Here is an 11,158-nt window from a genome sequence, read left to right as displayed (position 1 = left end):
CAAAGGTCTGAGGAGCATCCTGACTAAATTTGAGGTTGATCCCATAAATTCTGTAGGAGGAGTTCGTTAAAGTACAAAGGCTGAAAAAATGCAAAAAGTGACAAAAAAACCACAACATCGAGGGTCTACTGTAGCGCCCCCTTGTGGTTGGATGAAATGAAAATGTCAGGGTATGTTACAGGATGCGATGTGCTCATATGCTGCAACTTTGGTGATTTTAGGACAAATGGCTGAGTATGATGAGGCTGAGTGTATTGATATATAAGCCACGCCCCTAAGAAGTTTATTGGTCCATATCTTGTAAACGCAAAGAGATATCAAAAAGCTTTTAATAAGTATTGATGAAGTAGATCCAATAATGATCCACATAAAAGAATTGGTAGCAATCGGACCAAGCGTGTAGGAGGAGTTTGTAAAAATGTGTTTTTTACAAAATTCGAAATGGCGGAAAATCTAAGTAGGCGGAGTTTAGGGTCTGAGAGGCTTTTAAGTAGATCTAGCGAGCTGGACATGTGTGTCAAATTCAAAGTATGTTGGACATACTGGCCGAGGGGCGTCGCCGGTCCGACTTGTAGGGGGCGCTAGAGAGCAACCTATATCAGATGGCTATATTCACCAGACAATGTGGTGAGTTTTCGAGTATGGCAAGTCTGTCAAATATGCGCCCGATGTACTATGTGTGTTGTCGGTTGCTCGGCCTCGAATAATTATAGTCTCTCTCATCTCCTCAGACGTCTGGTTGCTAGGTTACTGTCCAGCATCGGCCCAACCGGTCTCCGCGTGAGGAGAGACCTGTCAATCAAAGTTGAGCCCGTTAGCTCCGGCCACAGGAGAGCTGAGCCTGTTAGCTCCGCCCACAGGAGGAGCCGCCGCTCCCTCGACGTCACTCCTCCGTCGCCTAGCAACAACCCCCCTCTGCTCAGAGTGAAGCGGCTCGAGGAGGAGGAGCCCCACCCCCCCGCTGTAGGGCTGCAGAGGATGAAACGAGAGGAAGAACTGCATCATGGGAGTCGTAGGCGCCGGAGAAGAACCGCGAACTACGACTCCCAAATACTAATCAATCAGATCCTAGAGTACATGAGGGAGTAAGAGGAGAGGAGGATGGGAGAGGAGACGTGAGGAGAGAGGAGAAGACGAGAGGAGACGAGATGAAAAAGGAACATGGAAAAGTAAGAAGACAGAGACAGAAGGGGAGCAGTCAGTTTGGAGAAGTAGCAAGGGAAGGCAAAACAGAGAGGAGAGAGGAGACGAGAGAGGAGAGGAGATGAGAGGAGAGGAGAGGGGAGAGAGTAGACAAGAGGAGGAGAGGAAGAGAGGAGAGAGGAGAGAGGGGAGGAGAGGAGACGAGAGATGAGAGGATGTTTTGTTTCCTGTATTTTTGGTGTTTTGCTGCTTTCAGTAAAAATGTATCTGATCAGTTTGTTTGTTGTGAAAAAAGAATGACGTCATCGTCAACATTCTGGATTAATAAACTTCTGGAGATCAATATCTCCTTTAAAACACAACAAATAATTCATGAAAATAAAAGTGAATATTCAACTTGATTCATAAGTGAAAAAGATATTTGATATAATCTAAATATTATAGTATAAATATAATATAAATATGTGAGGATCCTTCAAACTAACATGTATATGAATCAATAAACTTCACTAGGATCATATTTATGATGTATTATATCAAACATATGAATGAAGGTTTAAATAATCTCCTCAGTTTGGTCTGTCGAGAAGCTTAACACACTACATTACCCACAATCCTCAGCCAACCACTTCAAATGTCTGCATTTATCCGTCAGTTCTTAAAAGATCATCCTGAAACTGGAGCTCTTTGATTGGTTTTCTGACAGCAAAGCTCTCTGGGACTTGTAGTTGACTCCTCCCCTTTGATTAACTGTAAATAAAGGTCAATATTTACCATGACAACACCTGCTCATCAGCTCTGTGATTGGTTCGTTCCTAATGTGTTTATGCAGTGACATCACTCGTCTGATTAAAGTATCCATGACAACCTTCCTCTGTCTCAATAAGTACAATAAATATTAGTCATTGTTGTCAAGTTTTACACACGTTTTTATAGTTTATATATCTGGAATAAGGAAGTAAACGTTATACTTCAAACTGGTAAATACGTTCCTTTACCTGTTCAGGTATCTTCACCAGGTAAACCGGTTACATCAGTTAAACATGTAACTTCACCAGGGCCCCGTTCCTCATACGTGGTTCAACTAAGTCGATCAAATGTCCTGTTAGCAGCCTAAATTAACGAGATGATTGACATCAGGCTATCTGGGTTTCTCCAAGGCTGATCTTCTCAAACAGTCTCGTTAATTGGAACCAGACGATCAGGATCAGGATAATTGCGCGTGCCCGATTTTCTAACAGTACAATGTTAAATAAAGTCAAAGAAAGAGCCTCTTTTTACTCCGCTGACGAGCAGGAGATGATCATGAACTCATATGAGGAATTCAAGACCATAATCACGGCTAAATCTAACACCTCCACCGCTGTGAGGGCTAGACAAGAAGCACGCAAAATATCACAGACACGTTAAATACGTAAGTGTTGTAAATGTATCGGCTCATTTTAAAGCCTCATCACCCCAACCAATCAGATGATATGTCTTTAAATGTGCTGCTGGCAGTAGGCTTCATGAATGCATCATCCAATGAGATCTATAGCGACAATAATGATCTCAACTCTTTCAGAATAAGATAAAAACAAGCCCAAAGAGCATCTAACTGATACTCATTAATATGAGGATATATGTACTGTATGCCCTCATGTATCATGTACTATATATGTGTATATACATGTATGTGTAGATTACCATATAGAACTAGCAGTTTGAATCTGTGTGTGTGAGTCTGTGTGTGGGCGGATCAGTGTGTGTGTGTGTGTGTTATTCATCATCAGACATTCAATCAACTGAAGCAGTGAAGATAAATAGTGTGATTCTCTCTGTTCTCATCATGAGTCCACCTTCATCATGTTCTACAGTAATGATATGCTGGTGTACTAATAACACTGTCATATCATTATGAGTGCTTTAACCCTCATGTATGCAACGCAGCCATCAAGAGGACATGGGAGCAAGTAAACACTAACACACACACATTACTCAGAATGCTGAGTCAGTACAATATGTGCCATGGTGATGTAATGAACACATCCATAAGTTTATTAAGCGCCAAATAAACTTCACCAACAGCACGGCATGCAGCGGCTTTCCCCATGTTCTCCGCATCGCCGACACTGAACAACAATGTACCACTCGCAGAACAGCTCAAGGCTGCATCCAGTGTGTGAGAGTCAATGCTCGGCTGCAGCGTGTGGTGTTCAATGTATGCTCCAGAAGGTCTGTAAATAAATGATTCCTTGTGGGCAGAATGGATAGCGCTCGTATAGGAAGTCATCATGATGTGATAACGGATCTTGGCGATGTGGAAGAACTCTCTCCCTATAAAACGCTAATCTAACTAATATCCTCCTTCATCAGTGGATCTCTGAGGAAGGGAGCTGTACATTAATGCAATAGAGGCTTCTTAGTTTGCTCAGCTGCTTTAATGGATCACCGTGTGTCTCACTTTACATGCATTTCTGGAACTCCCGTATAACCCCCGGTAGATGCGCAAGCGCATTAGACTACCGTATATGACAGGAGCTGCCATGTTTTCCGGGGGAGTGGCAGCTTATCCAGCTACCTTCAGTTAGCCTGCGCTGGAGCAGGTTCAAGCTTATGGATGTGTTGCCATGGTGATTTTGCCAAACTTGCTTCGTGGAACCGAAAAGCCTGATCTACGTCATCTTATCCTGAAAAGTATCCGGCTAACTCAGTTAGCCACGTACGAGGAACGGGGCCCTGCTCTGTATTACATTGTATACATTTTCTCACATGACCTAAACATCAGGTTCCTTTGCTCTCTGATTGGCTGTCAATAGATGATGTCACTCTGATGTAATCTTTCAATGATTGAGAGAAAACTTGTATCTGATAAAAACTGTTTATGTATGTGGATAAAACATGAAGACATAAACATGAATACTGTTTCTGTAACTGTTGAATCTGAAGACATGCTCGATACATTCTGTAAACACACAGCAATCTGTGTACAAACATAAAATAATTGTTTTTCTTTTGAAGCTGCACTGAACTGTACGGAGACACATTAGGGACAATTCTAATTCCTAATTTAAGCTAATTCTTAGCTAGCTGGACCCAGATGCTAACAGAATTTTAAGTTAATTCTTAGCTAGCTGCACCCAGATGCTAACAGAATTTTAAGCTAATTCTTAGCTAGCTGCACCCAGATGCTAACAGAATTTTATGCTAATTCTTAGCTAGCTGGACCCAGATGCTTACAGAATTTAAAGTTAATTCTTAGCTAGCTGCACCCAGATGCTAACAGAATTGTATGCTAATTCTTAGCTAGCTGGACCCAGATGCTAACAGAATTTTAAGTTAATTCTTAGCTAGCTGCAAACAGATGGTAACAGAATTTTAAGCTAATTCGTAGCTAGCTGGATCCAGAAGCTAAATCTATGCTAAATGAACTATAACTTCATATTGATGGATCAGTCAAATGTTTCCTCTCTGATGTTTCTGGGTTAATGTGTTTGTAGCATGTGAACTCCTTCATATCCTGTTTAGTTTATTATACATCAATACTTCATATTCTATAAGATCATCACATGTTCTGTTAGAACCTCGTATTTCTAAAAACAACAAACTGTTTTCAGCTTTATGACGATTCCTCTTCCATCTGATCAAAGAGAGTTTATGTAGCTGAAGAACTAGAAGATTTTATCAACACTTAAAATCTCATCCTTCAGTTTATCACAAACATTCAAAAAAACATCACATTTGTACTTCAGTGTAGTACTCGAGTAAATGTCAGCTACTTTCCATCGCTAGCTGGCAGAAGCATCTCTGATGATGATGATGGTGATGGTGATGAAGAAGGATGGAGAGATCTGGAGGAAGAGGAGGAGAAGGATTAAATAATAAAGTGTGAGAAAAGTGTTAAAGAGACAGAAGAAGAAGAACAGACTTACCTGGTGACTTTACGCCGACATCAGCAGACCTGTGGTCACTGCAGGAACACACACACAGTTACTGCTAATGCTAAGCTAACTGTACCTGGAGCTAATGCTAAGCTAACTGTACGTAGAGCTAACTCTAAGCTAACTGGACCTGAAGCTAACTCCATGCTAACTGTACCTGAAGCTAACTGTAAGCTAACTTGACTCATATCTAACTGTAAGCTAACTGGACCTGAAGCTAACTATATGCTAACTTGACTCATATCTAACTGTAAGCTAACTGGACCTGAAGCTAACTATATGCTAACTGGACCTGAAGCTAACTCTAAGCTTACTCTATGCTAACTTCCTCACCGTCCTTGGCGTCCGGTGGCAGCAGGGCGTCCTGTCTGTTGGCGAGGACGAAGGCCAACGTGGCCAAGATGGCAGCGTCCAGAATGCCCAGCATGGCCAGTATGTAGGCCCAGTGGACCGAACAGTTACCTGGAGAGAAGCTGCCCACCTGGAGAACAAGACTAGATCAATGAATCACTGATCACCTGATCACACACCTGTTGTCATTTTCACATCAAATCTACAACATGAAGACTTCCAACAAGGTTTACATGTTTATATCAAATTAATAAATCTTTAATACTTAAAGTATATTTTAATATTTATTAATGACTAATAAAACTCACAGAGTCTCCACACAGAGCTCTCATCTCTGGACTCTCCCACGAGTCTGGAAACAAAAGACAAGCCAATGCCAGACAGAAACCTGAGAGACAGACAGGCAGACAGACAGAGAGAGAGACAGACAGGGAGACAAAGAGAGAGAGAGAGACAGGCAGGCAGAGAAAGAGAGACAGACAGGGAGACAGAGAGAGAGAGAGACAGGCAGACAGACAGAGAGAGAGACAGATAGACAGACATAGAGAGAGAGACAGGCAGACAGACAGACAGACAGAGAGAGAGACAGGCAGACAGACAGACAGATAGAAAGACAGACAGAGAGAGAGATAGACAGAGAGACAAAGAGAGAGAGAGAGACAGGCAGGCAGAGAGAGAGAGACAGATAGACAGACAGAGAGAGAGAGACAGGCAGGCAGACAGAGAGAGAGACAGACAGACAGACAGAAAGAGAGACAGATAGAAAGACAGACAGGAATAATAAGTTAAATTCTGTATTATAGATTATAGATTGTTATGTTATCGTTAGCATTAGCTTAGCTAGCTTGTGACAAACAGCTAATAAGATTCCTCCATGTTGGACTCTCCGTCCAATCATAGTCCATCTCTGTCAGGACGGGCTGCTATTGGTCAACGGTGAAAACTTGCATTTCAAAGTTCACAAATGTTGAACTCTCCATGAAAAATGTGTGCAAAATGTCACCGTTTTGACTGAAACCATCATCAGTAAAACCACAAGGACCAGTAGAACCTGTGGAACCACTAACGCCACCAGGGCCAGTAGAACCTGTATAACCACTAGGATCAGTAGAGCCACTAGGACCAGTGGAACCTGTATAACCACTAGGACCTGTAGAACCACTAGGACCAGTAGAACCAGAAGAGGCACAAGGACCAGTAGAACCACTAGGACCAGTATAACCACTAGGACCAGTGGAACCTGTATAACCACTAGGACCAGTGGAACCAGAAGAGGCACAAGGACCAGTAGAACCACTAGGACCAGTAGAACCTGTAGAACCACTAGGACCAGTGGAACCTGTATAACCACTAGGACCAGTAGAACCAGAAGAGGCACAAGGAACAGTATAACCACTAGGACCAGTAGAACCTGTAGAACCACTAGGACCAATGGAACCAGTAGAACCACTAGGACCAGTGGAAGCTGTAGAACCACTAGGACCAGTATAACCTGTAGAACCACTAGGACCAGTAGAACCACTAGAATTAGTAGTACCACTAGGACCACTAGAATTAGTAGTACTACAAGGTACAGTGGAACCTGTAGAACCACTAGGACCTGTAGAACCTGTAGAACCACTACGACTAGTAGAACGAATAGAACCACAAGGACCAGTAGAACCACTAGGATCAGTGGAACCAGTAGAACCAGTAGAATCACTAGGACCAGTAGAACCACTAGGAGCAGTAGAACCAGTAGAACCAGTAGAATCAGTAGTACCACTAGGACCAGTAGAACCAGTGGGGAGGAGGTGAACAGCTTGTGTCCAGGGTGTGAGGGGTCTGCAGAGATGTTTCAGCCCGTTTCCTGACTCTGGAGGTGAACAAGTCCAGGATGGAGGGCAGGCTGGAACCAATGATCCTCTCTGCAGACCTGACAGTCCGTTGTAGTCTGTTCCTGTCCTGTTTCCAAACCACACAGTGATAGAGGAGCAGAGAACAGACTGGATGATGGTGGAGCAGAACAGGATCAGCAGCTCCTGAGGCAGGTTGAACTTCCTGAGCTGGAGCAGGAAGTACAACGTCTGCTGGGCCTTTTTCCTGATGGTGTCGATGTTGGGGGCCCACTTCAGGTCCCGGGAGATTGTGGATCCCAGAAACCTGAAGGTCTCTACAGCGGACACAGTGTTGTTGAGTATGGTGAGGGGGGGCAGTATTGGGGGGCTCCTCCTGAAGTCCACTGTCATCTCCACAGTGTTGAGCCTGTTCATTGTTGAGCAGAGGTCATTGTGTGTTATTATCTTGTTTGTATTGTTCTCAGACCGCCGAGTTCTATTAGTGCTGTTTAGAAACTACGGTTGTGTTTCATACTATAACAGTGTTGTGTGTCCCCCCCCCCCCCCCACACACACACACACACACTCACCACAGATTGTTGATGTTAGACAGCGTGCTCATAATTGTATAATAGTTGTTGTTAGTTTTAGATATTAGTTGATTTGATCATTATTATTAGAAGTTAATAAACTCTGTTCTACTCTAAAGAGCAGCTGTGTGTGGTTCATGTGTTCATGTGTTGTGATAACAGCTGATATCAAACCTTCACTGTTCACTCTGGATGTGTAACAGCACTCAGACTGTTCACACTGTGAGTGAACACTAACTATGAGATTTAGTCTATAGTCTGGTTATTGGTCTCTGATCTCAGGGTGGAGCCCCGTTATTATTAATAATCGTTAATAATCTCACCGACATTAATAATTCTATTGACGTTAATAATGTAGTTTTTCATATTTACTGATAAGCAAACACGCTCCTGATAAATCTAAACCTGTAGAACAGGAGTATTCAACTAAAATTCTAAAAGGTCCAGATTGAGAAAATCTCCTCACAAAAATGTGCATCTTAAAATAAAGTACTTCATTTTAGAAACATTAATTTCACTGAATTGTCCTGCAGCTTTAAATTCACTTCATTCAGTGTGAAGTGATGTCAATAAAAAATCAATATTATATTTCTCTCATCTTGTAATAAGATAAATCAGTGAGCAGGACTTTATGTGTGGTTATTAACACTTGTTTAGTTCTATCCTCTCTGGTAACATCATTGGACAGTGAATCCATGTGTTATGATTCTGATCATTTTGGGCTCTTAGGTTTATTTACTGTGTCTTCATTTAGATGTGAGTGGGTACATTTGTTCTAAAGAGTTGTTCTTTGTCTCGTAGTGTCGCTTCATATTACTGCTTTTAATAATCATCATGGTCTCTAAACATGTGAGACACACTGGTTATAAACTGTCCATGGGAAGAATTCACCTATAAGAGTCTGTTCATTCTTGTTCAAGGACTCTGGTCTCTCTGGTCTCTCTGGTCTCTCTAGTCTCTCTAGTCTCTCTAGTCTCTCTGGTGTCTCTAATCTCTGTGGACTCTGTGGTCTCTCTGGTCTCTCTAGTCTCTCTGGTGTCTCTAATCTCTGTGGACTCTGTGGTCTCTCTGGTGTCTCTAATCTCTGTGGTCTCTCTGGTCTCTGTGGTCTCTGTGGTCTCTGTGGTGTCTCTAATCTTTGTGGACTCTGTGGTCTCTCTTTGGAGAGCTTCATGTGAAATAACTTGTCTGACTCACGTATTATTCTCCTGCTCTTGCTTCTCTCTCCTTGTCTCCCCCCGTGTGTCACGCTGTGTGGACATCTCACTCGAGTCATGAAACTTGTCAGAATGCTCATATCTGATTGGCTGAGCTGCATCACGTGATGTGATTCACAACACATTGGTCGACGTGTTTCCTGCCCCGCTGAACAAGTGCCGGAACTGCGTCGGTTAAGTACTCCGTGAAAATAAAATCGCTTTTAGGTCCTGGGTCCGGATAAAACGCCGTCTGGGTCTGGATCCAGACCACTGTCCGCCTATTAGTGACCCCTGCTGTAGAACCACTAGGACCAGTAGAACCTATAAAACCCCTTGGACCAGTAGAACCAGTGACTAACCTGCAGTGAGCTGCAGCCAGGCACAGATCTTGTAGACCGTGGCGGCGCTGCAGAACCTAAAGAGACAGAGACAGAGGACGCTGGTCCACACTGCCCACAGAGACACGCCCACTAAGACCGCCACAGACTGGAAGGACGGCAGAGGGGACAGACTGGAGAGACCACCACGACAGTCCAGGACCGGCCAGTCGGACTCCACACACACCTGAAGACACACACAGAGACACACACAGAGACACAGGGACACACAGAGACACACACAGAGACACAGGGACACACACAGAGACACACACAGAGACAAGCTGTTAGAGTCACTCAGCTGTGATTGGACAGTCAGTGTTTGGAGACATGGCTTCATATGTCTCACCTCAAACAATCCCAGAGTGCCGCTGGCCGGGACAGGCCCCGCTCCCAAGTGACGGGCGTCTCCGGTCCCGATCCAGGACGGCTGCACCAGAACCACTATCTGGAGGATGGCGAAGCAGAGAGAACACACGGCCCAGAGGACACCGACCGCACGGGCACTACGGACAAACTCCGTCTGATAGAGACCAGGAAGGTCAGACAGGGGGGGGGAGACAGACATACCTGAGGGGGAGAGAGAGAGAGAGAGAGAGAGAGAGAGAGAGACTCTGATCTCTCTGGCAATCTTTCTCATTTGGAGATTATCCTATGTTTTATCATTTACAGCTTACATGACTATTGTCCTGCTCTGCCATGTCTTTCCTCGTCTCTCCCTCTTGTGTCGCGGTGTGTGTAAATGTCACTCGAATCAGGAAACTTATCAGAATACCCATATTTGATTGGCTGAGCTGCATCACGTATATCTCTAAATCATGTGTATGCGGCTTTTATTTTAAAATGGGGGGGGAGTCCTCTAAAAGTCTCCAAGACCTGAATGACTGTATGAGAGAGAGACACACACACAGAGAGAGAGAGAGAGAGACAGACAGAGAGAGAGAGGGAGAGGAGTGTATGTGTGTGTGTGTCTCAGTGCCACTGTGTGTTTATCAACATCACTAATGAGCTCATATAAACACCTGTGTGCTTGGGTGCATGTTGGTGATTGGAGCACCTGTGTGTTAGAGGCTAACTAAGAGAGAGAGTGAACAGTGATTTTCAACAAAACTACCTGTCAAACATATGCCCTCTATACCAAAAACATATTGACTAGCCGTACATTAACGTAGAAACATAATTCAAAGTTTAAAACGTAGACAAAACGCTGCACTTTATTGAGCCAAATGGACATTTTAATAGCTAGCACAGTTTTCATGAAGTCACAGATTAAGTTTCAGGAAAATTTTGTGTCTGTTTCAGATTTTATAATGGGTGTGTATTGCACGGCTCGTTAAGAGCTAGAGTGAGAGCATAACTGTCAGAGTGGAGCGGAGCAGGAAAATATTCTGTGATTTTTACAAACAAATTGCTCCAGCTCCCACAATTTTTCATGAGGATCATGAGGACATGTCTCCTGTGAGACACCACGTGCTTTAACAGCGGAGACTTAAAGCCAGAGGACACTCTCCTAACCGGAGACACCACCTTCCCATGTTTGGACAGCTCTTTGATTATTGCATCGTTTCTTATGAATGGTGGCACGTTGGACACGGTGATTTTCACTTCCGGTGGGCTGAGAGGATACGTGGGCAGGAAGTGTTCACCCACGGAGATCCCGGTCATCAACACCACTTCCGCAGTTTTTATGGTGTCTAGAAAGATGACCAGAGCGCTGTTCATCCGCGCTGCGGACTTCACGCAGCTGTGACCGACAAGCTC

General features: G+C 43.8%; 2 protein-coding genes across 2 annotated transcripts in view; one reads left to right on the top strand and one right to left on the bottom strand.

The window, feature by feature from the left end:
* pcsk1nl (proprotein convertase subtilisin/kexin type 1 inhibitor, like) overlaps window positions 1-1,089 on the top strand; it is a gene marked incomplete at its 5' end in the record, with an annotated part of 3,548 nt that extends 2,459 nt beyond the window's left edge. The window contains one exon of the mRNA XM_076076363.1: window positions 732-1,089. Coding sequence (XP_075932478.1) covers window positions 732-1,089 — 358 coding nt within the window. The remainder of the gene's footprint in view (window positions 1-731) is intronic.
* A 3,974-nt stretch (window positions 1,090-5,063) lies between these two features.
* Window positions 5,064-9,965, bottom strand: lhfpl4b (LHFPL tetraspan subfamily member 4b). Its single transcript, XM_076076381.1, has 5 exons — window positions 9,747-9,965; window positions 9,380-9,584; window positions 5,723-5,802; window positions 5,397-5,544; window positions 5,064-5,092 (listed from the first exon to the last, which is right to left on the bottom strand). Exons 1-5 carry the CDS (start codon window positions 9,963-9,965, stop codon window positions 5,064-5,066), a joined length of 681 nt encoding a protein of 226 aa, XP_075932496.1.
* Between the last annotated feature and the right edge of the window lie 1,193 nt (window positions 9,966-11,158).

This window comes from Anarhichas minor, unplaced genomic scaffold (assembly GCF_050575085.1).
Source record: "Anarhichas minor isolate MPS153535 unplaced genomic scaffold, ASM5057508v1 ptg000056l, whole genome shotgun sequence".
Lineage (NCBI taxonomy): Eukaryota > Metazoa > Chordata > Actinopteri > Perciformes > Anarhichadidae > Anarhichas > Anarhichas minor.
Note: the sequence above shows the minus strand (reverse complement) of the source record. Positions and strands in the feature narration are given on the sequence as shown.